This window comes from Bombina bombina, chromosome 4 (assembly GCF_027579735.1).
Source record: "Bombina bombina isolate aBomBom1 chromosome 4, aBomBom1.pri, whole genome shotgun sequence".
Classification (NCBI taxonomy): Eukaryota; Metazoa; Chordata; class Amphibia; order Anura; family Bombinatoridae; genus Bombina; species Bombina bombina.
Window position 1 is genome coordinate 871,664,260 of NC_069502.1, and position 27,820 is coordinate 871,692,079.

The 27,820-nt window shown below is 39.0% G+C and overlaps 1 protein-coding gene across 3 annotated transcripts in view; it reads right to left on the reverse strand.

The window, feature by feature from the left end:
- LOC128657372 (uncharacterized) overlaps nt 1–27,820 on the reverse strand; it is a 62,030-nt gene that overhangs the window by 1,696 nt on the left and 32,514 nt on the right. For all 3 annotated transcript variants that reach the window (XM_053711699.1, XM_053711697.1, XM_053711698.1), the window contains exons 7-11: nt 20,482–20,589; nt 19,096–19,203; nt 5,602–5,709; nt 1,042–1,149; nt 92–199 (exon numbers count right to left, since the gene is read on the reverse strand). In XM_053711699.1, coding sequence (XP_053567674.1) covers nt 92–199; nt 1,042–1,149; nt 5,602–5,709; nt 19,096–19,203; nt 20,482–20,589 — 540 coding nt within the window. The remainder of the gene's footprint in view (nt 1–91; nt 200–1,041; nt 1,150–5,601; nt 5,710–19,095; nt 19,204–20,481; nt 20,590–27,820) is intronic.

Genomic DNA, 27,820 nt, shown 5'->3' on the forward strand with positions numbered 1-27,820 from the left:
AGTCCCCCTCCCCCTAATACAAAACTAATTTGTCTTGTGGGGCAGGTGATCTGTATCATAGACATTACACACATAACACATGCGTACTCACCTGTACTTATATGGTCACTGACTTCCTGCTTCACAGCTTCAAGCTGACTCTTTACATACAGAACATTTGTTTGTTCAGCATTAAATGTGAGTTCAGTCTTAATATCACCTGTATAGATCATATAAAAATGGTCACATTTTTGCTTTTGAGCACTGCATATGAAGACTGTAAAATCTGATTATCACACACATACACTAACCTTTACGTTGGGTCCCTCAGACACATCACACATGTACACTCACAGATGCCCTGCATTTCTCAGACATGTGACACACACTCACCTGTGCCTTGCATTCCTCAGACACTTCACACACACACTCACACTCACCAATGCCCTTAGTTTCTCAGACACTTCACACACATACACTCACCTATGCCCTTAGTTTCTCAGACACTTCACACACACACACTCACTCACCTGTTCCCTGTAGCCCTCAGGCACACCACACACATACCCTTATCTGTACCCTGCATTCCTCAGACACTTCACACACGTACACTCACCTGTGCCCTGAGTTTCTCAGATACGTAACACACTTACCTGTACCCTGCATCACTCAGACACATTACACATGTACACTCACCTGAGCCGAGTCCCTCTGTTACGTACACTCAGATGTACCCTGCACCACTCAATACGTAACACATGTACACTTACCTGTGCCCTGCACCCCTCAGATAAGTCACATATGTACACTCACCTGTGCTCTGCACCCCTCAAATACCTAAAACATGTACACTCACCTGTGTCTTGAGTCCCTTAGATATGTGAAACATGTACACTAACCTGTGCCTTGCGTCCCTCAGAAACACCATATACATACACTCACTTGTGGCCTGTGTCCCTCAGACATGTAATATATATATATATATATATATACACACACACACACATATATACACTCACCTGTGCCCTGCATCCCTCAGACACGTCAAACACGTACACTCACCTCTACTAATATTGTCAAGTATTTCCTGCTCTGCAGCTTCTGTGAAATTTATTAGCCACTGATTTTCTGTGTCTTCCATGTTACATGAAATCTCAGCATCATTTTTACCTGAAAAAAAATAGAAGGGCTGAGAGAAGTCTCTTATATTCTCTTTTTAAAATAAGACTAAAATAAAATTGTGTGATTTATGAAAAATTTACTTGAGCCTACATCACTGGCAGTCAGTCTAAAGCACTGGTTTTCAAACTTGTCCTCAGGCCTCCCTAACAGGCCAGATTTTGAGGATATCTGAACTAGAGCAAGGTGAAATTATCTGCTAATTAGTAAACATGGTTATTTAGCCTGCTCTCACCCAAGGTACTCCTCAAAATCTGGAATGTTAGGCCTGAGGACAGGTTTGAAAACGAGTGGTCTAGAGAAAACATTCCATCTAATGACATTAGCACAGTAGTAAATAAAAATAAATCCAGTGTCATGTAATAAAGCAAGTGTTTTTGTGGGGTTTTCAAAATAATAACAGCATTAGTATTCCAACAGTCCCTATACCTGACATGGGGACAATACAGCACTGGTATTCCAACAGTCCCTATACCTGAAATGTGGAGAAAACGGCACTAGTATTCCAACATCCCCTATACCTGACATGGGGACAATACAGCACTAGTATTGCAACAGCCCCTATACCCGACATGGGGACAAAACAGCACTAGTATTGCAACAGTCCCTATTCCTGACATGGTACAATACAGCACCAGTATTCCAACAGCCCCTATACCTGACATGGGGACAATACAGCACTAGTATTGCAACAGTCCCTATTCCTCACATGGGGACAATACAACACTAATATTCCAGCAGCCCCTATACCTGACATGAGGACAATGCAACACTAACATTCCACCAGTCCCTGTACCTGAAATGGGGATAATACAGCAGTAGTATTCCAACAGTCCCTATACCCGACATGGGGACAATAAAGCACTAGTACTCCAAAAGCCCCTTTACCTGAAAGCAGAATAAAACAGCACTACTATCCCTGACATTGGGACAATACAGCACTAGTATTCTAAAAGCCCCTATACCTGACATGGGAACAATAACCCACTAGTATTCTAAAAGCCCCTATACCTAACAAGTGGAACAATACAGCAATAGTATTCCAACATCATCTATACCTGACATGGTACAATACGGCACCAGTATTCCAACAGCCCCTATACCTGACATGGGGACAATACAGCACTAGTATTGCAACAGTCCCTATTCCTGACGGTGAAATACAGCACTAGTATTCAAACAGCCCCTATACCTGACATGGGGACAATACAACACTAATATTCCAGCAGCCCCTATACCTGACATGAGGACAATACAGCACTAATGTTCCACCAGTCCCTATACCTGAAATGGGGATAATACAGCAGTAGTATTCCAACAGTCCCTATACCTGACATGGGGACAATAGAGCACTAGTATTCCAAAAGCCCCTTTACCTGAAAGCAGAATAAAACAGCACTACTATCCTACCGGTCTCTATCCCTGACATTGGGACAATACAGCACTAGTATTCCAAAAGCCCATATACCTGACATGGGAAAAATAACGCACTAGTATTCTAAAAGCCCCTATACCTAACAAGTGGAACAATACAGCAAAAGTATTCAAACATCACCTATACCTGACGTGGGGACAATATAGTACTTGTATCCCAACAGCCCATATACCTGACATGGGGACAATACAGCACTGCTATTCCAACAGTTACTATACCTGAAATAGGAACAATACAGCACTGGTATTCCAACAGCCCCTATACCGGACATGGGGACAATACAGCACTAGTATTCCAACAGCCCCTATACCTGACATGAGGACAATACAGCACTAGTATCCCACCAGTCCCTATACCTGAAATGTGGAGAAAACAGCACTAGTATTCCAACATCCCCTATACCTGACATGGGGACATTACAGCACTAGTATTCCAACATCCCCTATCCCTGACATGGGGACAATACAGCACTAGTATTCCAACAGTCTCTATCCCTGACATGGGAACAATACAGCACTAGTATTCCAACAGCCCCTATACCTGACATGAGGACAATACAGCACTAGTATCCCACCAGTCCCTATACCTGAAATGTGGAGAAAACAGCACTAGTATTCCAACATCCCCTATACCTGACATGGGGACAATACAGCACTAGTATTCCAACATCCCCTATCCCTGACATGGGGACAATACAGCACTAGTATTCCAACAGTCTCTATCCCTGACATGGGAACAATACAGCACTAGTATTCCAATAGCCCCTGTACCTATCATGGGGACAATACAGCACTAGTATTCCAACAGCCCCTATATCTGACATGGGGACAATACAGAAAAATACATTTTGCTGATGCACGTCATATATGTATAAAGTTTTGTTTCAGACAAATCATATACACACATGCACAATACTGCACACAGTTTTCATAAGTAAATAAAAAGGCTGTATTTCTGATTCTAAATGATATAAGAAATGTTAAAACGTCCCTGTTACTTGGGGCAAGATTTGAACAAAACACTCTGGTCCTTCAAGGGTAATACAGTTTTCAACAATACTGATAATGGGATAGATTACAAGTAGCACCCAAACAATTGCACACAGGTTGAATTGTGCTCATATTACAAGTTGAGCACAGTAATGTTCATGTAAATGTAGCCTCCAATAAAGCAAGCGCTGCCCAGGTTCTGAACCAAAAATGGCCCGGCTCCTAAGCTTTACATCCCTGCTTAAAAAAAAAAAAAAAAATAGCAAGAGAACTAAGAAAAATTGATAATAGGAGTGAATTAGAAATATGCTTAAAATTGCATATTCTATCTAAATCATAAAAGAAAAAAAATTGGGTTTAGTATCCTTTTAATTATCTTAAAGGGACAGCCTAGTCAAAATTAAACTTTCATGATTCAGATAGGTCATGCCATTTTAAACAACTTTCCAATTGACTTTTATCAATAAATTTGCTTTGTTCCCTTGGTGATATTTTTGAAAAGCTAAACCTAGGCAGGCTCAAACTGATTTCTAAACCGTTGAAAACCGCATCCAAGCTCAGAGAATTTTGAAAGTTTTTCACAGTTAGACAGTACTAGTTCATGTGTGTCTTATAGATAACATTGTGCTCCCTCCCTTGGAGTTATTTAGGAGTCTGCACTGGTTGGCTAAACTGTATGTCTGTCAAAAGCACTGATATAAGGGGGCAGTCTGCAGAGGCTTAGATACAAGGTAATCACAGAGGTAAAATATATATTAATATAACTGTGCTGGTTATGCAAAACTGGGGGATGGGTAATAAAGGGATTATCTATCTTTTTAAAACAATAAAAATTCTGGTGTAGACTGTCCCTTTAACATGTATTTCTTGTGGAAGAGAATGTAACACAGTGATATGACGGACGTCAGATATAGTAAGGGATTTAATCAAAGTCATGATTTTTTTTCTCTAATAAAAAGAGGAAAAATTACCTAGAATTTCACACTGGAAGATAGTAGGTTTAACCCTTTAAAGGGAAAGTATACACCAATTTTCATATAACTGCATGTAATAGACACTATTATAAAGAATAATATACACAGATACTGATTAAAAAATCCAGTATAAAACCGCTTAAAAACATACTTAGAAGATCCCAGTTTAGCTCTGTTGAAAAGGCTAGCTGGAACACCCACTGAAAGTGGTTGTATAGCCAAAAGAGCAGACCCCCCCCAGATTCCTCTGCATATGAAAAGATCAAGCTGGAGTAGGTATACATCAGTATACATCTAAAACTTTGGGGCTTTGTTAGGAGTCTGAAAATAAGCACAATGTTATTTAAAGGGACACTGAACCCAATTTTTTTCTTTTGTGATTCAGATAGAGCATGAAATTTTAAGCAACTTTCTAATTTACTCCTATTATCAAATTGTCTTCATTCTCTTGGTATCTTTATTTGAAATGCAAGAATGTAAGTTTAGATGCCGGCCCATTTACCTAGATTGTCCTTGCTGATTGGTGGATAAATTCATCCACCAATCAAAAACTGCTGTCCAGAGTGCTGAACCAAGAAAAAAGCTTAGATGCCTTCTTTTTCATATAAAGATAGCAAGAGAACAAAGAAAAATTGATAATAGGAGTAAATTAGAAAGTAGCTTAAAATTGCTTGCTATCTGAATCACGAAAGAAAATTTTTGGGTTCAGTGTCCCTTTAAAGATAAGCAATACTATACATTTTTTTCTTTTTTTAAACTGTATGGATTACATAAATGGATCATCTACAAAACATTTATGCAAAGAATAATCTAGTGTATAATGTCCCTTTAACACCCATGTGCTGAAGTCATTTGCTCTCATATTTTAACTTGGATTTCAATCCTACATAAATTATATCATAATCAACTACAAATAACTGGGACATCTATTTGTTTTATATGGGAAGGGGGCAAAAAGGGTCTCTAAGAGTCTCCCTTAATATAAAACTAATATGCCTTGTAGGGCAGGTGATCTGTATCATAGACATCACACACGTGCACTCACCTGTACTGATATTGTCAATGACTTCCTGCTTCACAGCTCCCAGCTGACTCTTTACATACAGATCATTTGTTTGTTCAGCATTAAGTGTGACTTCAGTCTCAATATCACCTGTATAGAACATAAATAAATGGTCACATTTTAGCTTTTGAGCACTGCACACATAAATTGTAATATCTGAATGTCATACACTAACCTTTACCTTGCGTCGCTCAGACACATCACACATGTACACTCACAGGCGCCCTGCGTTTCTCAGACATGTCACACACACTCACCTGTGCCCTGCATTCCTTAAACACTTCACACACATACACTCACCAGTGCCCTTAGTTTCTCAGATACATAACACACTTACCTGTGCCCTGCATCACTCAGACACATTACACATGTACAATCACCTGTGACGAGTCCCTCAGATGTCACGCATGTAGACTTATCTGTGCCTTGCATCCCTCAGATACGTCATACTTGCACACACACCTGTGCCCTGAGTCCCTTAGTTATGACCAAATTATATACAAATTATATTTACACCGTTTCAGAATAACAACCTTTTTTTCCAGTCATGTGACTGCTATTGAAAAGCATTGAGAAGCAGTGCATTTATTAAAATAGCCAGTAGGTGGAGCTGTCCGCTTGTGTTGCAGCAAAGCCAAGCAAGCTGAAATTAATCAGTTTAACCAGACCTGAGATATCGAGCAGATTTCAAAGGAACAAGATCTTCCTGTCTATAAATCATTCCAGATTGAAATGCATAGAAAGAATTGTTTGCATAAAAATGCAAGTGAAGTCTGTGTTGTGTGATTATTTTATTAGGTTTATAATGCTGTTTAGCATTTAAAGTCTTCATTTCAAAGCTTTAAAAATAATGTATTAGATGTTACTTATGACAATTTTGAGAGGGGCCTGGAACCTATCTCCCTCATTTCCCATTGACTTACATTATAAACTGGGTTTCAATTTACAATGGTTTCGATTTACAACCATTCCTTCTGGAACCTAACCCCGGCGTAAACTGAGGGCTACCTGTATTGAATCAGTAAAAAGGACTGAGCTTTGCAGAGTCCTATTCTACATATCTATATCTTTATATTGAGGCTAAACCTCATATTATAACGGTACTGTTATATAGAAGATCTTATTAAAGTATAGGCTATCGCTGACTTATTTAAAATACAGGATTCCCTTCCGGTTTCTCCCTTAACATGTTTCACCAGCAAGGGCTTTTTCAAAAGGGACACAATCTGATCTAGTCAGTTAACCTATTTCTGTATACAGTAGCCACTGTTCAGTAGATACTTGGCAATGTTACTTTTGGTGACCTGCAATTGAGTACAAATATTTGACTTATATAGTCACGCTTATTATTATAATAATAATAATAATACATAAACTTACAGTGCAATATCTGAATGGATACAAGCCCAACAACTAACTAAATATTTTGTGCTACAATTGTTATATCCTGAAGGAATGCAGCTACTGTGTTGCAAGATTACAGCAGGTTCATTTTGGTAACCAATTATTGATGCGAATAGCAACTATTGCTCAATAGACGCCTGTGTGATATCACTATGATAACGTGTAACCAAGCACATAGATCACACTGACACGGCTACGTTTATAATATACTACCTGACAGCTAATATTTGTATGGCAACAAGCCTAGGAGTGGAAACTACTACTTATATAATTGGGTATAACTAAGTATGATTAGCACTAAGTATATAATCTCTCTAGGCAATCCGAGGCCAAACATTTATCGTTAGAATCAGTTGTCACGTCCTCAAAGGATTCAGTTACTGTGTTATAAATCACTATAGGCTATCCTGTATGTTAAGCAAAAATATGAAAGATGACAGCATTGCGCTTAGGAACATGTGAGGGAAAGTACCTTAGTATGCCCCTGATAAGCTTGGGTGAGGCTAAAGCAGACTGGCCAGATGCTTTGGGTCTTAGCCAACCTTGCAGGGAGCGGCCCGGGGTCTGTGGATTTGCGCCAGAACTGTTACGTAAGTGAACAGTATAAAGAGAGGTACCTGTGGGCAATCTGATCAGGAGACTTGTGACCTGTCGATGGACGCATCATTCAGTGTTGTTTCCCGTTGATCACCTTTTTCTCCTGTTCCAAGACTGCCCAGATGTCTTCTCCAATTGCGCCCCAGGATAGGATGATGCAACACATGATCACGGTGATGTATTATTTGTTTAAAACTAGCTAGAATTGTTTGAGTAGTAGTATAACATAAGATTGTTATCGGTGGTTGCACAGGCAACTTAGTTATAATTTTCATTGCTAAACTGTAACTGAAAACTGCATAGATAGATAGAGATAGGATAATTGTACACGTATTATAATTGCATAAAGTGTTATAAGCATGAACAGTGGTTTGTGGTATTTCGTTGTTATAATTATATTGCAGAATAAAATCATTATTGTTATCATAAGCATTGCAAAAAACCTGTGTGACGTGTCAGTTGTTTCCTTGCTGTAAAGTGATATATGATAAGTACATATCCTGAAAAAAGAACCTCATAACATTATTGGCGTAGTCGAGCGGCAGGATACATAATTGTTTATCACTTGAGCAAAGAAACTGTCAATTTCTGACTGAATGTGTTGTGTGTATAAGCGGAGCTGATAGACGCACCTATGCCCTTTGCCAGCTGAAAAGCCATGACCAAAGGGTGGCAGAAAGCCAGTGTCAGCTCCGGAGCGAAAGTGAAACCCCTTTGTAGATAAAATAATATATAGTTGTATCTTGCACGGTCAAGAAGTATAAATATATATTTCTGGATTAATTAGAATTGAATTGTTAATTCCTCAAATGAGCCATAAAAGCTGTGTAAATAAACAGATATTTTGTGGACGTAGCCAAAATTGTCACCTTGGGGTGAAATTAATTGATATTGCACAGGTATATACATATTATTATTGTTACTGTGAATTTATTGATTAATGTCAGCAATAACTGAATGTATTATGAAAATGTTTAGAAACACAAACGACCACAAAACCTTGTGGTTTGGGGTGGGACGCCGTATCAAGAATTAGCAAGGGAAGTCTTGTCTGGGACTGACCTCCCAGATAACACTGAAATCTTTGATAAAGTAGAACCTTGTGAAGTGTTGAATAAATTGCAGAATTTAAAGGTTAAAACAAATTCACACACAGAAAGGTTGCATAAGAAATTATGGGTGTTATTACAGGCATACAGAAAGACACACGAGCAGTTAGAGGAAGCTGTAGAACAGACTGTGTGCTTGCAGAGTCAGAATAAATTGCTATTAAAAAAGAACCAGTGTTATGAAGATGTAGGTCAACAGGCTGTGGTTAAGGTAGCTAGGGCCAAAGTAAAGCGGAAGGGTGGTAAGTTGAACAAAAGTAAGTTACAATCAGTATTACAAAGCGGGACTAATTGGGAACCTGAAAGGTGGGACGGTAATATTTGGGATAGTAGCGATCCTGGAGAGGAGTGGGATGATAGGGACCCTCACAGGGTGACAGCTCACCCTGTTACACAGCGTAAGGTTTATCATGGACCTGACGGTGCAGAAAGAGTAGACACAGTAGAGGATTACACGCAGCAAGAGGTATCAGACATAATACGGCAGTATCAACAGAAACCGGGGAGGACCTCATAACTTGGCTTGTGCGGATGTACGATCAAGGAGGTCATAACGTGACACTAGATAGTCAGGATGCCGGGAAATTCATACAGATCACTAGCGATCATGCCATACAACAGGTCCTGCAAATTGGACCTGGCTTGGCTGCTGATGGTATGTTGACACATGCATCATTGCTGGTTCAGTGTGCATACGGTGCCAGGGACAAATTTCCCGCAGAAGGAGATCGGCCCACTGAGAATAGAACATGGCATTCCATTAAGGAGGCCATCCAATTGTTAAAGGAATTGGCTATGAAGCATGCGATATATAGTGGCCATCTGTATGCCCCATATCGCGAGCTACTAACCAATGCCATGAGAAACTATTTGATACGTGAGGGTCCCCGAGCATATAAGTCAGTAATCATGACTTTACTGATAAATCAGACAGGGAATCCCATTCATGAGGTAATGGATGCAATAAGACAAAAAAGGGAGTTAGGGGAATGGGATGCCCCAGCAAAGCCTGATAAAGGCAGCGGGCCCCCTCCTAGAGCCAATGCTCCTCCCTGACTGTCAAGAAAAGAGAGGTTCACAGAACTCCTCAAAGCAGGGGTAAAGAAGGAACAAATAGATGGGATAGAAACTAAGGAAATGTGGAAGTTATATCAACAGCATGTGGGCAAAAGGATAAATGTGCAAAAGGGAAAGTCCGGTGACCTCATAACAGGTACCGCAGTAGCCCCTTCTGCCCCCACGCTAGATGATATACAAAGGGCTACCACAGGGGAAAGGAAAGAGACCAAGGAGATACTACAGCTGATCTGTGATCAGCTGGAAAGTATAAAAAAGGATAGCAAAGAAGCAGCAAATAAGACCCGGTTATATCCTAGATTGCCTCTGCCTCTGGGATATGGTTACCAGGGAGGGATGAAAGAGAATCAGGTCCCCATGGCCCCGGCTAACACCCCAGAGGCCCAAGGACCTGAGTTGGATGTGCTGTCTGTGGGCGACCTGGAAGAATTCTTCCAGGCCCCATAGGAATCAGTGGAAAAAAACAGTGTTATATAGCGCTAAGGTCTAAAAACTTATCCAAGCCTCTCCCTAACCACCTCTCCAAATGGCTATATAAAAAACAGGGTATCAAAATATAAAATGAGAGGGCGCTAAAAGCAAGAATAAATACCACACTTAATCTCTAAAAAATTATAGGGGTTTAATAAAAATAATTATACATATATATAACAGGTAAAAATTACTAACATCAAAATTAAAGGGACGTCTCCCTATAAAAAGTTAATCGTAAAAATACCACCAATATATTCCAAAAAAAATTTAATTGTTAAAATTGCATTTATCATCCGTTTGTATAAAGACCATAGAGTATAGTCAGATCGATGTAGGCCACTGGTAGTTGCAATAAAATTAATCCGCGGCCTGCCTTTAGCCGACAGAAGAAAACGGTAAGACGCCCTGGAGCGCCCTTCTTAATATATACACAAGTATCTTCGATAATTGCATATAAAAGGTGGAACACTGTCTTTAAACTTCAGACACTTATCTATTTAAGAACTGCTACAAAGTGACTAAAACTATTCTGCAACATTGTTAATCATTTTTGGATCACTACCAACTGTTGGTCCCTGAACATTTGCGGATTAATTTTATTGCAACTACCAGTGGCCTACATCGATCTGACTATACTCTATGGTCTTTATACAAACGGATGATAAATGCAATTTTAACAATTAAATTTTTTTTGGAATATATTGGTGGTATTTTTACGATTAACTTTTTATAGGGAGACGTCCCTTTAATTTTGATGTTAGTAATTTTTACCTGTTATATATATGTATAATTATTTTTATTAAACCCCTATAATTTTTTAGAGATTAAGTGTGGTATTTATTCTTGCTTTTAGCGCCCTCTCATTTTATATTTTGATACCCATAGGAATCAGGTCAAACTCCCAGTATCAGGGCCGCCTATTTTGATCATCGCCCCCATGTGGAACTAGAAATCCACTGGAGCAAGAATAATGTACAATGTGAGCGGGCTTTGATTGATACGGGAGCAGAGGCCACACTGATACAGGGGAATCCACGGGCATTCAAGTGGGAAATGACAATAATTACCGGGCTGGGAGGGAAAACTATAGAGGCAACAAAAGCATGGGTAGATTTAAAAATAGGGCATCTTCCTAAACGGTGATGTTCTGTTTTAATCGTGCCCATCCCAGAGTACATAATTGGCATTGATTTACTAAAGGGAGAAACATTGCGGTTAGAGGATGGAATGTACAGCTTTGGAGTAAGGCCTTACGTGTCCATCAAAACCGTTACTGTGGGAAAATTGTTAATGCCCCCCATACAGGTCCCAGTGGCCTTGAAGAGGGTACATATTCGACAATACCGAATACCAGGAGGGCATAAAGAAATAGGTGACACCAAAGATCTAATAGCTGCAGGGGTGGTGAGACCTATCACCACATCTTGGAATAATCCCATTTGGTCGGTCAAGAAAAGTGATGGGACCTGGCGTATGACTGTGGATTATAGGGAGTTAAATAGTAATACTCCCCCATTAACTGCAGCAGTACCAGATATGGTTACGCTGATAGAAAATATACAGCGTCACCCTGGAAATATGTATGCGGTCATTGACCTGGCAAATGCCTTCTATACAATACCTATAGAGGAGCAGTGCCAAGAGCAATTCGCATACACCTGGCAGGGACGGCAATTCACGTTCACGCGCCTCCCAATGGGCTATGTACATAGCCCCACGATCTGCCACAGGATTGTGGCAGAACACCTGGAGGAAGTTACTCTGCCTCCCGACGTACAGGTCACACATTATATAGATGATATAATGGTACAGGGACCTGATGAGCAAGTAGTGCAACAAGTTTTAGAGCAGGTGAAAACCCACTTAAAGGGGAAAGGGTGGGAAATCAACCCTGCCAAAATACAGGGGCCAGGAACGTCATTACAATTCCTGGGTATACAGTGGACAAACGGCCGTAGGGAAAAAAAACCTAAAGCCAAGCAGAAAATAATGGAATTTACATCCCCTAAAACCAAAAAGGAAGCCCAGCGCTTCATTGGGTTATTTGGCTTTTGGCGGCAGCATATACCCCACCTGAGCCAAATACTAGCCCCCATCTACAAGGTTACAAGGAAAAAGCATAGCTTTGAGTGGGGGTCTAAGGAGGAGTTGTCTTTTGAGACTGCAAAACAGGCCATCCAAATGGCAATGGACCTGTGGCCGGTAAAAGAAGGGCCAATAGATTTAAATTTGTCTGTCCACAAGGAAAATGCTAATTGGAGCCTTTGGCAGAAACAAGGGAGAGGGAAAGTCCCCCTTGGTTTCTGGACTAGGAAATTGCCCGAGGCAGGCGACCGATACACGCCTTTTGAGCGCCAGTTATGTGCTTGCTACTGGGCTTTAGTAGAAACAGAGGAGCTAACGTTAGGGCATGATGTATTCCTGAGGCCTGAGATTCCTATCATGAACTGGGTAATGGGCAGTCCTAAGACTCATAAGATTGGACATGCTCAGGAATCAAGAATCATAAAATGGAAATGGTATATACAGAACAGGGCAAAGACAGGTCCCAAAGGGGTTGCTGCACTGCATGAAAAGGTCGCTGAGCAACCCCTCCAGGGGACAGCCCCCATTCAAGAGACACTCACAGAGGAATCTCTAGTAAAATGGGGCGTTCCATATGACCAACTGTCAGAAGAAAATCAAGCCCATGCTTGGTTTACTGACGGATCAGCAAAATATGTGGGTTCACAGAGGAGTTGGAAAGCGGTAGCCTACAATCCTGTGACCAAACAGATGCTGGTGTCTACGGGGAAAAATGAAAGTAGCCAATACGCTGAGTTAGTTGCTGTCCATCAGGCCATAGCCTGTGAAGGGGGTGAATGCCACGTATACACCGACTCATGGTCAGTGGCCAATGGGTTAGCCACCTGGCTCCCCACCTGGGAACGAAAGGACTACCAGATATACTCAAAGGAGGTGTGGGGGAAACAGATATGGCAGGAACTCAGCAAATTGGTCAGGGAAAAGACAGTGACCATTTACCATGCAGATGCTCACACAAATCAGGATTCACTAGAACGACTGTTCAATTATATTGTAGATGAAGCAGCCAAAGTCTCCACTGTGGAAAGTAAGGATGTGAATGAGGAGGCTGACAATAAGGGTGTGGCCCAGTGGGCCCACCAAAAAAGTGGACACCTTGGAGAAAGAGCGACTCATAAGTGGGCATTGCAAAGGGGTATTAAGCTATCTATGGAAGTAATAAAAACAGAGATAGCAAATTGTCCTGTATGTCAGCATGTTAGGAAAAGACAGATTCCTGGCATGGTGCAAGGGCATATCAAAAGAGGCAAGCTGCCAGGCCAGATCTGGCAGATTTCATAGGACCTCTCCCCTCCAGCAAAGGCTGCCAGTACGTGTGCACGGCTGTGGACACGTACTCAGGCTACCTCATAGCCCACCCATGTAAGCAAGCAACTCAGATAAACACCATTAAGACCCTAGAATTAATCACTAAATTCTAAGGCACTCCATTCTAAATTCTAAGGCACTCTGCAGATACAGAGTGATAATGGTACTCACTTTTCAGGACACAGGGTACAGGGATATAGTGCAGAAAGGTACATACAATGATATACCACATACCCTATTATCCCCAAGCAGCAGGATTAATTGAGCGAATGAATGGTTTGCTAAAGCAGCAGTTAAAGAAGCTAGGGAATGGTACTTTGCAGAAGTGGAGGGACCATCTTGAGGAAGCAATTAATGTGTTAAATAACCGTCCTATTACAGATAGTGAGACCCCACTGTCTAGGATGATAAGCAGACAGGAGTACACTGAGTGTCGGGATCAACATGCTGTGGTAACATGCTGGGAAACTAGCCCTGGGGGTCTAGTGCCAGGTAAATTGCTCCCTCCTAGTGGCGAGATATACTTGACCATCCAGGACCAGGTAACAATACCCCCGATAGCTCCCAAACCGTATCGACAGGGATAGGGGTCCAGATACCTGACTAACATGTAGGTTTTATAGTTCCAATGCCCTCTCTCATAGCCAGAGGTATTAGCATAGTGGAGAAAACGCTAGACTCTGGGAGAACTGAGGAAGTGAAGCTCACCCTCCTCAATAGAGGAAAGGAACAAGGAGACATGTCAACCTTAGAAGTAGTAGCAAAGCTTATAGTTACTCCCACCTGCAACAGTGAAATAGCGGAACAGGAATCTGCAGAAACTAGGGGAAGGGTGGGCATAGGGGCTAAGGTCTGGTTGAAACAAGAAAAGGGCCCCCCGTGCCTGTAGAGGTGATAGGTAAGGGAGATGACAATGTGGTAATTGTGGTAAAGCAAGGGAGCAATGATTGGCTGCATGTGCCTGCGGGCAAGTGCTATTTACGGAATAAATTTGAAGTATGTTTCCTTCCTAGATTCTTGTTGGCATGGCTGTTATTGTAACCGGTGCTCTGTTGGGACTTCTTTTGGTCGCATGCGTAAGCCAAGCACTGATGAGCCAGAGGATGAAACGTGAGGTGTCTGGTTCCAGCTATCACACCTTCTATGAGGGAAGCATGACCGTTACGTATTGCACAACATGGGCATCCTGCTCCATCCCATTTACCTTTGATGACGACGTAACCTGTTTGACCAAAAATTAATATGGAAGTTGGATGTTCCTTACCAAGCAGGAAAGGGTGGTATTTGAACTATCGGAAGAAGAGACAATTACCTGTGACATCCCTTCCTCCACCGTACATTGTTTAATCAAAGATTTTTGATCTGCCGCAATGACCAGGAAAGACTGTAAGGACTCCAAGGAGGATGAGAGCTGGACAGTTGTTTTACAGGATGAGAACTTAATATTTGAATTGCAAGAAGGGGTTGGGCTAATTTGTGAAAATCCCAGTACGCCTTCCACTTCCCCAAAACTAACAGTGTGGATTCAGGAACGCATTTTAGGTTGTAAAACACCCACTGATAAACAGGTTCGTGCAGTAATGTTAAACATATCATACACCGATGGGGAACCAGAGGGACTGACATATGTGTGTACATTTACAGGAAAAGAGTCATCCAAACCTCTTTTAATGTATATCAGGAGACCTGTAATGGATGGGAAACTATTAAAAAAACGACCCAAGGGAAAAAGGGACCATGCACGGCGCCACTTAGGCTCCCTGCATGCCTCCTCATGGGAACTTGATAATACCTTTGTAAAAACTACCAAAGATGTGTTTAATGTGACAAATTTTCAGGGACCGTGTTGGGTATGTGGGTTTGTGCCTCACGGGCAGACTAGAGGTTACCCTTAGTCAGGTATCCCTTTAACCATGAGTATGCTTGCCGACATGATTGGGAATAAGACTGTGTGGAATTTTACAGGTGTTAACACACCAGGTAGGGATGACTTACTGGACAAGTTGCATTTAGCTAATAATGTGACTACGGGTGCTATTATGTTTCAAAATTTAGATGGCGATATATATAGTACTAACAACCTAACCCAGCTACCCGACATGATAATGTTAATGTACAACATAGGACGACTAGTCAGAAATAGGACAGGTGTATTCAACATTAAACTGAAATTTTATGACTTCTCATACCCGACATATGCTCATGAGAAATGGAAGACTAGGTTTGGTGAGCCCAGAGACCTTATTAAAGACTGGTACCAACTTAATAGGGAAACACTAGCAGGTAACACACGGACTAAGGATGGGAGGAAGCGACAGAATAGGATATGTCCTCCTTTTGTTAAAGGGACATTGTACCCAATTTTTTTCTTTTGTAATTCAGAAAGAGGATGCAATTTTAAGCAACTTTCTAATTTACTCCTATTATCAATTTTTCTTCGTTCTCTTACTATCATTATTTGAAAAAGAAGGCATCTAAGCTTTTCTTTGGTTTCAGTACTCTGGACAGCACTTTTTTATAGGTGGATGGATTTATCCACCAATCAGCAAGGACAACCCAGATTGTTCACCAAAAATGGGCCGGCATCTAAACTTACATTCTTGCATTTCAAATAAAGATACCTAGAGAATGAAGAAAATTTGATAATAGGAGTAAATTAGAAAGTTGCTTAAAATTTCATGCTCAATCTGAATCACGAAAGAAATTTTTTGGGTACAGTGTCCCTTTAAACTACCAGTGGGATATTATTGGTTGTGTGGGAGGTGGGCAGTAAAGGTAATACCTTGCACCCATTATGGCCCATGCTTTTTAGGATATATATTCCCTGCTTTTAACATAACCACCACGCTTCCACCACCTATATTGCATAGAACACGAAGATACCTTGACCTGGACAAGATACATGAGGGAGTTAAAATTAGTGAAGGTATGCGCCTGCTTGCAACATTTGTCCCTCATTATGGGGCTGCTACAGCCCTCACTAGATTAAATACACAAGCTGATTTAGTAGATGAAGCTTTTAATGTAACTAGAGATGCAATAGAGCTTTTAGCATTAGAACAGGAACAAATTAGGATGGTGGCATTACAGAATAGAATGGCTCTAGACTACCTCCTAGCTGCAGAAGGAGGGGTCTGCCAGAGAATCCACCAGCAATGCTATGTGTACATAGAAGACAATGCAGGTAAAATCAAACATGACCAACACAGACTAGAAGAAGTGCAAAGGCACATACGTGAGGTACATGATGATTCATTTAGCAAATGGCTTAAAGACTTTGACTGGACTTTTGGACTGGGGGGATGGCTTGGAAGCTTAGGAAAAACTATAGTTAAATGGCTATTAATAAGTCTTGCTTGCTTGTGTGGGATATTCATTATAGTAAAAATGTTTGGATGTTTCTGTAATACATTAGGTAGGATATGTTTTAAACCAAAAGACAATATTACTTGAGTGAATGAGCTGTCATTATTAAGGTATGTGTTTAGAAACAAGCAAGGTGTCACATGACCAAGGGGTGGAATGTAAGGAAAGTGGTTGAGGTGATTGCTCATATGACACTTGCTTCAACTTGTGTGACTTTGCCTTAAAGAGAGTGAAAGTACAAGACACTTGCATTAACTTGTGTGACTTTGCCTTTAAGAGAGTGTGCCTTTAACAAAGTGAATTATTAATTTCAAGTAGATGACACTGTATTTCACTAAGTCATGCTACAGTGGTAAACAACCGATGGATACTAATGATAAGAAGTCAAAACCCACAGAACGAGGGTGTAACTTTGGCAGGGGCCACTCACTGACACTAAAAGAACATCTTGATAACACATTAGTAGAGGCGTTAATGTTAGCTATTAAAGGATTAATTATTATTAATTGCAGTAGGCTAAGTAATAAAGCCATTATGGTGGTTTATCTATTAATTATATCTATGTAAAGATTTTTAAAACTATTATTGATGTATTTGACAGAAGTAACTGCATAAGAACACATAATCAGATGTATAAGGTTAAGCAGAAAATATGAAAGATGACAGCATTGCGCTTAGGAACACTTGAGGGAAAGTACCTTGGTATGCCCCTGATAAGCTTGGGTGAGGCTAAAGCAGACTGGCCAGATGCTTTGGGTCTTAGCCAACCTTGCAGGGAGCGGCCCGGGGTCTGTGGTTTTGCACCAGAACTGTAACGTAAGTGAACAGTATAAAGAGAGGTACCTGTGGGCAATCTGATCAGGAGACTTGTGACCTGTCGATGGACGCATCGTTCAGTGTTGTTTCCCGTTGATCACCTTTTTCTCCTGTTCCAAGATTGCCCAGATGTCTTCTCCAATTGCGCCCCAGGATAGGATGATGCAACACATGATCACGGTGATGTATTATTTGTTTAAAACTAGCTAGAATTGTTTGAGTAGTAGTATAACATAAGATTGTTATCGGTGGTTGCACAGGCAACTTAGTTATAATTTTCATTGCTAAACTGTAACTGAAAACTGCATAGATAGATAGGGATAGGATAATTGTACACGTATTATAATTGCATAAAGTGTTATAAGCATGAACAGTGGTTTGTGGTATTTCGTTGTTATAATTATATTGCAGAATAAAACCATTATTGTTATCATAAGCATTGCAAAAAACCTGTGTGACGTGTCAGTTGTTTCCTTGCTGTAAAGTGATATATGATAAGTACATATCGTGAAAAAAGAACCTCATAACACTGTTACACTCGGTAATGTGGATGATATCACCTCACTACATAGAGGGGTTATTTAAAGCTGGCATACCACATGAGTAACTGAGAAATCTCTTTATATTGTGAATTTCTACGGTGTTATTTACTTTGACAGTAATCTACCCTATTCCTGGTGAACCACTAACGCACATATGTGCACGCTATATTTAATCAACACTATTGGTATATCTAACAATCTGGTACCAATTGAATGAATTAAAGCGCAGAGACATACCAATATACAGTTGTTGAATTCATGAAATGTACATATGTGACCCAACATTATGGTATTATTTGTACTATAGATCGTTTATTAAGTTTAGGCTATTTTGCTGCAACTGTTTTTAAATTGATTTTAAAAGGTCATAATAAAGTTTAATTTTTTAAAATTTCTTATACTTATACATGCATGGACTCTCCAATTGAGGGAAGAGTGTTATAAATAGTATCCTAGTCAACCTCTATGTTGGAATTGTTAATAAAGTTTGTTTTGATACTAAGCACCAGCACACCCATATGTACATAACCAACGTATTATCTGGATAGTATTCCCTCTAATACAATAGAGTAGTGCCATTTCTTCTCTTCTTTCTACAAAACACCATATACATACACTCACTTGTGGCCTGTGGCCCCCAGACACGTACACTCACCTGTGCCCTGCATCCCTCAGACACGTCAAACACATACACTCACCTCTACTAATATTGTCAAGTATGTCCTGCTCTGCAGCTTCTGTGAAATTTATTAGCCACTGATTTTCTGTTTCTTCCATGTTACATGAAATCTTGGCATCATCTTTACCTGAAGAAAAAAAAATAATGTAAGAATCACTATTTACATAGTAAAATAGTAGAAGGGTCTGAGAGAAGTCTCTATTCTCTTTTTAAAATAAGGCTAAAATAACATTTGAAAGATTTATGGCAAATTAACCTGAGCCTACATCACTGGCAGTCAGTTTAGAGCACTGATTTTCAAACCTGTCATCAGGCCCCCTAACAGGCCGGATTTTGAGGATATATGCCCTAGAGCACAGGTGAAATAATCTGCTGATTAGTAAACATGGTTATTTTACCTGCTTTCACCCAAGTTAACCCTGAAAATCTGGACAGTTAGGGAGGCCTGAGGACAGGTTTGAAAACGAGTTGTCTAGAGGAAACATTTAATGACATTAGCACAGCAGTAAATACATCATTTGTCATGTAATAAAGCAAGTTAGCTGGGAATGAGTTACTTTACTAGCTACAAATACAGCCCCAGTGCAAGCAATCACAATTCCCATTTGATGTTTTTCACATGGTTTTTGAGGGGTTTTCAAAATAAAATCCATTATAAAGTGTTCATTAAAAATGCACTATAAACCATTTATGTTAGGCAGTATAAATGCACCCACATCACAGTAACATCCCTATACCTGACACTGTGACAATTCAGCACTAGTATTTCAACAGCTTCTAGACCTGACATGGGGAGAACATAGCACTATTATTCCAACAGCTCCTATACCCGACATGGGGAAAATAAAGCACTAGTATTCTAACAGCTCCAATACACGACATGGGGACAATAAAGCACTAGTATTGCAAGAGCTCCTATACCTGACATGGGGACAATATAGCACTAGTATACCAACAGCCCCTATACCTGATGTGGGGACAATACAGCACTAGTAGTATGCATCTTTGTAAGATTTTGCGGGTCTGCACACGCACACAGTCAAATCCTGAATACCTTTTACAAACATATACAGAGAGGTTCCTGGTCTTTCGTGCTAAATGTATCTAAAATAAATGTGCCACCAATGGCCTCATCCCTGTATCTGCATGTGTGTCTCCATGTGTATGGCTCATTAGAATATGCAATTCATCTGGAAACACTATAGCACGCTTATACAATTTCCATGGTCATCTCTGCTGCCATGTCTCCTAAGACCTGGCATGGGAACAATACAGCACTAGTATTCCAAAAGCTCTTCTAACAGCACCTGTTGTCCCCTTGTCAGGTATAGAGCCTGTTGGAATATTAACATAAAAGCCAGGCAATACCTCATAAACAGAAGAGACGTGACGCATGTGCACTTACCTTCATTGTCGCTGTCACACATTTCCTGATCCACAGCTTCCAGCTGACACATTACACTCAGACCTTCTGCTTTAACATCTACGTCATTATTAATGTCACCTGTCAGAACTATTAATGCAGACATTTAGAAACATAGATATTGATGGCAGATACGAGCCATAGGCCCAGCAAGTGTGCCCGTTATTACTTAAAAGTATAAACTTATCTAGTTTGTAGGATAGCCTTTTGCTTGTCCCAGGCATTTTTAAAGTACCCCACAGTGTGTGTCATTACTACCTTTTGAGGAAGTTTATTCCATAAATCAATCATTCTTTGTGTAAAGAAGTGCTTCCTCAAATTACTCCTGAATCTACTACCCTTCAGCTTGAGATCATGACCCCTTGTTCTTGAATTTTCGACTTTATATAACATCCCCATGCCTCAGTTTTACTAAGCCCTTTAACGCACTTGAATGTTGCTATCATATCACCTCTTTCCCTTATATCCTCTAAGCTATACATATTTCGGTCATTGAGCCTATCCTGGTAAGTTTTATTTTTTAGACCATGTACCATTTTGGTAGCCCTCCTTTGCACAGATTCAAGTTTGTTAATATCCTTCTGAAGATATGGTCTCCAGAACTGCACACAATACTCAAGATGAGGCCTAATGATCTATAAAGTGGCATAAGAACCTTACTATTTCTGCTGCAAATACCTCTACCAATACATTTAAGCATTCTGCTGGCGTTACTCGCTGCAGTACTACATTGTTTACTTAATTTTAAGTCATCTGAAATAATTCCCAAGCCCTGTTCCTCATTAGTAACAGTCAGTAAAAGTGTCATTGAGTCTGTAATAAACATTTGGATTTTTCTTCCCTAAATGCATAATTTTACACTTTGCTGTGTTAAACTTTAGATCCCAGTCTATAAAGATATAAAGAGAGGTGGAGAGACCAAATCTTTAGAAAGACTACATATATAGCACTCAAGGGGTTAATAGAAGTGTAACAGTCCTTGAACTGAATATAGAAACAGTATACAATTTGCAGCTGCAAAGCTGATATGAGCAAGGGGAAATGGACAACAATATTTGTGTGGAGGGATTAGAATGCAATTAAAAATTAACTTTTATTAGAAAAACACATTTAAAAGAGGAAGGTGAACATTAAAAACCACTCTGCAGTTGTACCTGCAGCCGTAAAATAGCAAGATTGGTGAGCACAGTAAATGACCTAGAGTGATAGGCACATACAGTATGTACTAAGCATCAGCTTATATATATGATAACTCAGCTACAAATAATCCCCACTATATGTGCATATAAACCTCACTGAAAGTTGGCTAGTAAAGCCTTCTGTGTATAAAGAGTACTGTGAATCACTGTGAATCAAACTTTCAGGTGGTTCGTAGCATAGATGTGAGCATAGTTTGGGAGAATATGGTAAACTGTGAGATAGTTAAAGTGACTTACTTAACATCAGTCGCCACATACTCAACTATTGCAGATTCTTATCAAATTATATTTTAATGATACTTAATCTGAAGTAGTGCAGCATCAATTGTAGCTGCTGTATATTGCAGCAAGTAAATAAGCCATTTAAATAGAATAAAGAATCTTCACAATAGCTATATTGTAGCGATGCAGCAATGGTTCTAAGTAATTGTTATGCAAACTATTAAAGGTCACTTACTAAAGTAACTTAACTAGTGAATATACTGCATTATAATACGGTAGCATAAGGCAAACTAAAACACAGGAGCTCTTAGGACTCCTCACCAGTACCCTAACAAGTTTCTCCTGAACAGCTTTTTCAAAGGGTGAGCGCGCTGCTGAAATATCGGCTTTTTAAAGCATGTTTTGTTACGCCACCTTTCGTAACATCATCACCAGACAGCGACTCCGGTCAGAATCTCTGCCATCCTGTTGTTTACAATGTTATGATCATATGTGATGCATGAATACTGACGTAAGGTAATTTCGAATAGCAAAATGGTGGCGATTCTAACATGTAACAGATTATAACAAGGCTGAGTCAAATGGTACTCAAATTGCAATTAATAGCGTGGATAAGGAATTATGATAGGTATTCTGTCTTGATGTATTTGAAATAATATTCAATATCGGTTACATCCAATGAAGATCTTAAGTATTGACTTTCAATATTTAAACCAATCTTTACTTGCTGGAGCTTTATTCTGATACAAGGCATAATCAGTGGAATATTAAAAGAGAACGTGAAAGAGTGCGCACGTTTTAAATACTTGAGTGACTGATGTAAAATTCAAGGGTTAGTAAACAAATAATGTGATGCTGGGTTAACAAAATTTTATCAAATGAATAGAGAAAATGGTATATTGTGATGAATGTGTGATATGTGGAAAACAATGTGATTGACAGTAATATTATGCGGTCAACTGTAAATTATTGTTAGTGACCAAATGAACTGAATAGAAAGTTTGTGCAGTTAAGAGTTCAAATACAAAACTAGATTTCAATGACATCCTGTAACAAAGAAGGCGCTGCCATTCTACTAATGGCGTTTATTCTCTTACAAACGTTTAATAATACTTTGTAAAGTGTTTATGTTTTTTATTTTTTCAAGTGATTCGAGTTGAGTACTTTTATACCCAGGAGCGGATGAAAGTTTTATGATTATAATAATAGATGTAACTTGAATATAAATAAGCAAGTGTGTAATTTCACATTGGATTTAATTCATAGTTAGCATGCTGTTTAGAATCCATAAAAGTTGAACTTAGGGCAACTATATCTTTAGTTTCTTATGCACTATTAATACTTGTTTTGGTATCAAATGACTTAAGAGTACTCTTTGATTCAAATGATTATTATTAAGTATTCATGATATTCTAATTTATGGCAGATATTTTTTTTATTCCTTATACATTAATGATGGTTTTTCCAGTATCAAATGACTTAAGAATCTAATCGACTTAAAGGGACATTATACACTCATTTTTTCTTTGCATAAATGTTTTGTATATAATCTATTTATATAGCCCATAAAGTTTTTTTTTTTAATTAATGTATAGTTTTGCTTATTTTTAAATAACATTGCTCTGATTTTCAGACTCCTAACCAAGCCCCAAAGTTCTATGTGAATACGCTCGACTACCTACCACAGCTTGCTGCTGTTTGTGTAAAGGGTCTTTTCATATGCAAAAGAAGGGGGAGGGGGGGAGTGTCTTATTTGCCACTTGCAGTGGGCTTTCCAACTACCTTTTCAACAGAGGTAAACTGACAGCTTCTAAGTAAGTTTTTAAACAGTTTTATACTGGATTTTTATATCAGTATCTGTGCATATTATTCTTTATAGTAGTGTCTATTACATGCAGTTATATGAAAATGAGTGTATACTGTCCCTTTAAAGGAAAGGAGCAAAGTTGTTTTGTTCATTTAAACCGAAAGGATGTACTGTATTTAGTAGGAAAATCCATCTACTTTCAGCTTTGAGCAAAGCTTTTTCTAAATCACCACCTCTTATTCCCAACTTTACTTTCTGAATGTCATAACATTTTAAGTCACACTGTTTGGAATCATGCTTCTTCTAGAAATGGCGAGCTACAGATGGAAGTTGTTTTCCTGCTTTAAGATCTTTTGATGTATTTTTAATGTTCCTCAAATGCTCGTGCAATCTAGTTCTTATTTTTCTGGTCGTCATACCAACATAAGTTTTTTCACATTTGCACTGTAAGACAACACCCTCTATTTGGCAGTTAATATGTGCGTTTATTTTGTGGCATTTGTCAAACCGATCATGTATTTCATGTCGTTTAAGCATGGAATTGCAAGTGCTGCAGGTTCCACATTTAAATGAGCCATGTGAAAATGCACTAGCTGTTTTAGGACCCTCTAGGTGACTTGTGCTTATCAGATATTTTAAATAGTGTGCTCTTCTGTATCCTGACTGCAGTTTGTCTCCCAAAATTTGTGATGAAATTGGATCTGATTTGAGAATGTGCCAGCTGTCTTGTAGGATTTTTATAATTTGTGTACTTGCTGGATTGTAGATTGTAATAAACATTATCTCTTCTTGATTGGACTTATGTGTTTTTTTTTTTTTTAATAGTTCCTGTCTAGTAGTGGATCTTGCTCGGTGTTCAGCCTTTTTTATTGCCCTTTTGCTGTAGCCTCTCGCTATAAGTCTGTTAATTCCTTTGCTCTCTGTGTGTAGTTGAGATCAGATGAGAAATTTCTTCTCATCCTCAGGGACTCGCCTGTTGGTAGGGCTTTAAGAGTGTTGGGGGCATGTGCACTGGAGCTGTGAAGTACACTATTAGTGGCTGTTTGTTTTTTATGGACATCCATAGAGTGTGCCTTCGTTAGTCTTGCTGATTTGAAGATCCAAATCAGATGTAGGTTCACTTCATAAGTCAGTTTTATATTCAAACAATTTGAGTTTAAGTTGTTCAAGAAGATATCAAGTTTAGCACCCTCCCACAAGAAAAGCACGTTGTCAATATAGCGCATCCAGAGGGGGATATGCTTTAGAAAATGTTAATTGGCATCAGAGAATACATGTTTCTGCTCCCACCATCCCAAGAATAAACTGGCATATGTGGGAGCACATGCTGTACCTATGGCGGTACCTCTTGTTTGCAGGTAGAAACAGTTGTTAAATGTGAAGAAGTTGTGGTTCAGTATAAAGCTTAACAATTGTAATATAAAATCATCATGTGAAGGATCTTCCTCTGAGCCCGTTAGGAACCACTGAACTGCTTGTATTCCCAGCTCATGTTTTACACAAGTGTATAGAGATTCTACATTCGCTGTTATTAGCTACGTATTAGGAGTGAGATATATGTTCACTAGTTGGATTAAGACATCTGTTGCGTCTTGCACATATGAAGACATTTGGGAGAGATAGTTTCTAAGTCTGTAATCTACATATTGGCTTGCCTTTTTAGTAAAGCTATTTATGCCAGAGAGAAGTGGCTCCAGTTGAATTTGTCACTTTTAAGAACTGATATTCCTTAGCTGTAATGATGTTATAATATTTGGCCGCTTGAATGGCATTAATATATTTTTGCAAACATTCTTGTAATGTATTGTATCCTAATTTGTGATAACAGGAACGACCTCTGAGTTGTTTGTTTCTTTACGATACATGTAAAGTGGCCATACACACTATGTTGCCCCCTTTGTCCGAATTTCTTATGGCATTTTGTCACATTTGCTTATCTTTTAATGCTCTTTGTTCTTTTTGCATGTGATTTTTTTGCGTGATTTTATTTGGTAATTGTAGCATTCTGTCACATACTATTTCGTTGAATACTTGTAATTAATGGGACACTCAGGTTTTATTACATTTTCATGATTCAGATACAGCATGTCATTTTAAACAACTTTCCAATTTACTTCAGTGTTTATATTTACACCGAGTCACCAGCTCCTACTGAGCATGTGCAAGAACTCAGACTATACGTATTTGCATTTGTGATTGGCTGATTGCTATCACATGGTACACAGGGAGTGGAAATAAAAATAACTTTGAAATGTGTTAGAAAAGAATATACTACTCATTTGAAATGATGAGCCTTCTGTGGATTTTGCTTTATTATTGTAGAAACACTTGAGTGCGTTTTTCTGAAAACAGTTGCACATCTTTAATAGTCTCAAATTTGTCTAGGGGGGGTAGGGCAAATGACATGCCTTTGGATAATACTTGTTTGTGCTCTTCAGTTAGTAATTTCTGTAAGAGATTCATTTTTCTAAGTGAGTCATTTTCATTTGAGAGAGGGTCTTGGTGCTCTCGGGTAGGGTTCCAGCCTTTTTGTTTGTCTTGTTGTGTGACTGACTTTTGTTTTGCCTATTTGGCTTTCCCCCTGCCTCTTCTAGTGTGTCTGAGTTTGAAGAGGCATTTACTCCTAAAAAATATTTTCTTATTATTATTACAGAAAACGGTTATTTACAATACTAGTAGTGCCATTGGTTTTTCTCTACTTTAGATCCCAGTCATTTGTCCAATCCTCCAATTGTTGTATATCACTTCTCATTTTGTCAACCCCCAGAACATCCACTCTGTTACAAATTTTTGTTTCATTTGCAAAAATACATACTTTGCCCTGTAGCCCTTTGCTGATATCACAGATAAATATGTAAAATGTTGTGTTTCAGGTCCCTTTTATAAATTTCCATACACTTAGGGCCAGATTATGAGTGGAGCGATATAATTTTGCACCCGGGCAATAAGGGGTTTATCGCGGGTATTTGCGCTCGTCGGGCTTAGTGCTCGTATTACAAGTTGAAAGTAAACGTGATCGCTTGAGCACATAAACAATTTACGCTAGAATGATTACCGTGACTTCAGAGCTCTGGTTAAACTGTTTCACAAAACTAAAAAGTTGCACAAAAGACATCAAAATACATTACAAAGTATAGTTACACTCATAACACTATCTAATACAAATTATTTAATTAAAAAAAAAAAAAATAGTGCCCAAAAAAAGTTATAAAAGCAAAAAATGTATAAAAGGTTTAAAGATATATGATCTCAGGTGTTAGAAAAAAAATGCAGGCAAAGGGCTTTAACATATATTTTATGATAAAGTGTAGAAAAAAGAAGCATTATATTGGCACACTTGCAGGTTATATCACCATGGAGAATAGGGTGGTGAAGGGCGGTATGTATATAGGAAATTCAACCATTTATTCATAAAACATAACATTTATTAATTATAGAAATATAAAAACTGTGGACCGTGCCACCATTAAAAAACAAGTGTAAGTGTAATGTGTGAGATTGTGTTTTTAAAAACAAATATCAAATAGTGAACACTGCTAATCCTCCAAAGTAGGCAAAATGCCTAGCGGTCAATAGTTTTATATTGATAGATCGTAGGTGGAAAAATACAGTCTGTGTATATAAACAAAATAATTAATATGAGTTAATTGTCAATATGGTTGCTAGGTGACTAATTTCCAGTAACAATACTCTTCAATAAGAAAGTGTCAGAACAATTTCTGCACCAAATGTTACATATATATTCGTAGGGAAAATAACACAATTACCTTATTACCATATAGTAGTATATATTAATAATCATATTTCCTATATTTGTGTTTGAAAGATATTGTATTAGGACTATTCCACAGTATTCATTTAACTAGACAAGTTAGTACCGTAACAACACTGTATAGATAAGAGGCAGGAGGGATAGAAAATTTCCTCTACGTTACCCTAGCCTGTTATCCAATTGTTACTCTATCCCTGGTATATAAAACCAGTCGCTAGTTAAATATTACCAATAGATTGTATATCTAAAATAGGGGGCGCCCTTGAGATCACAGTGATGATATAGAACAGGTGAGTTACACTATAGTATGTCTTGTAGCCA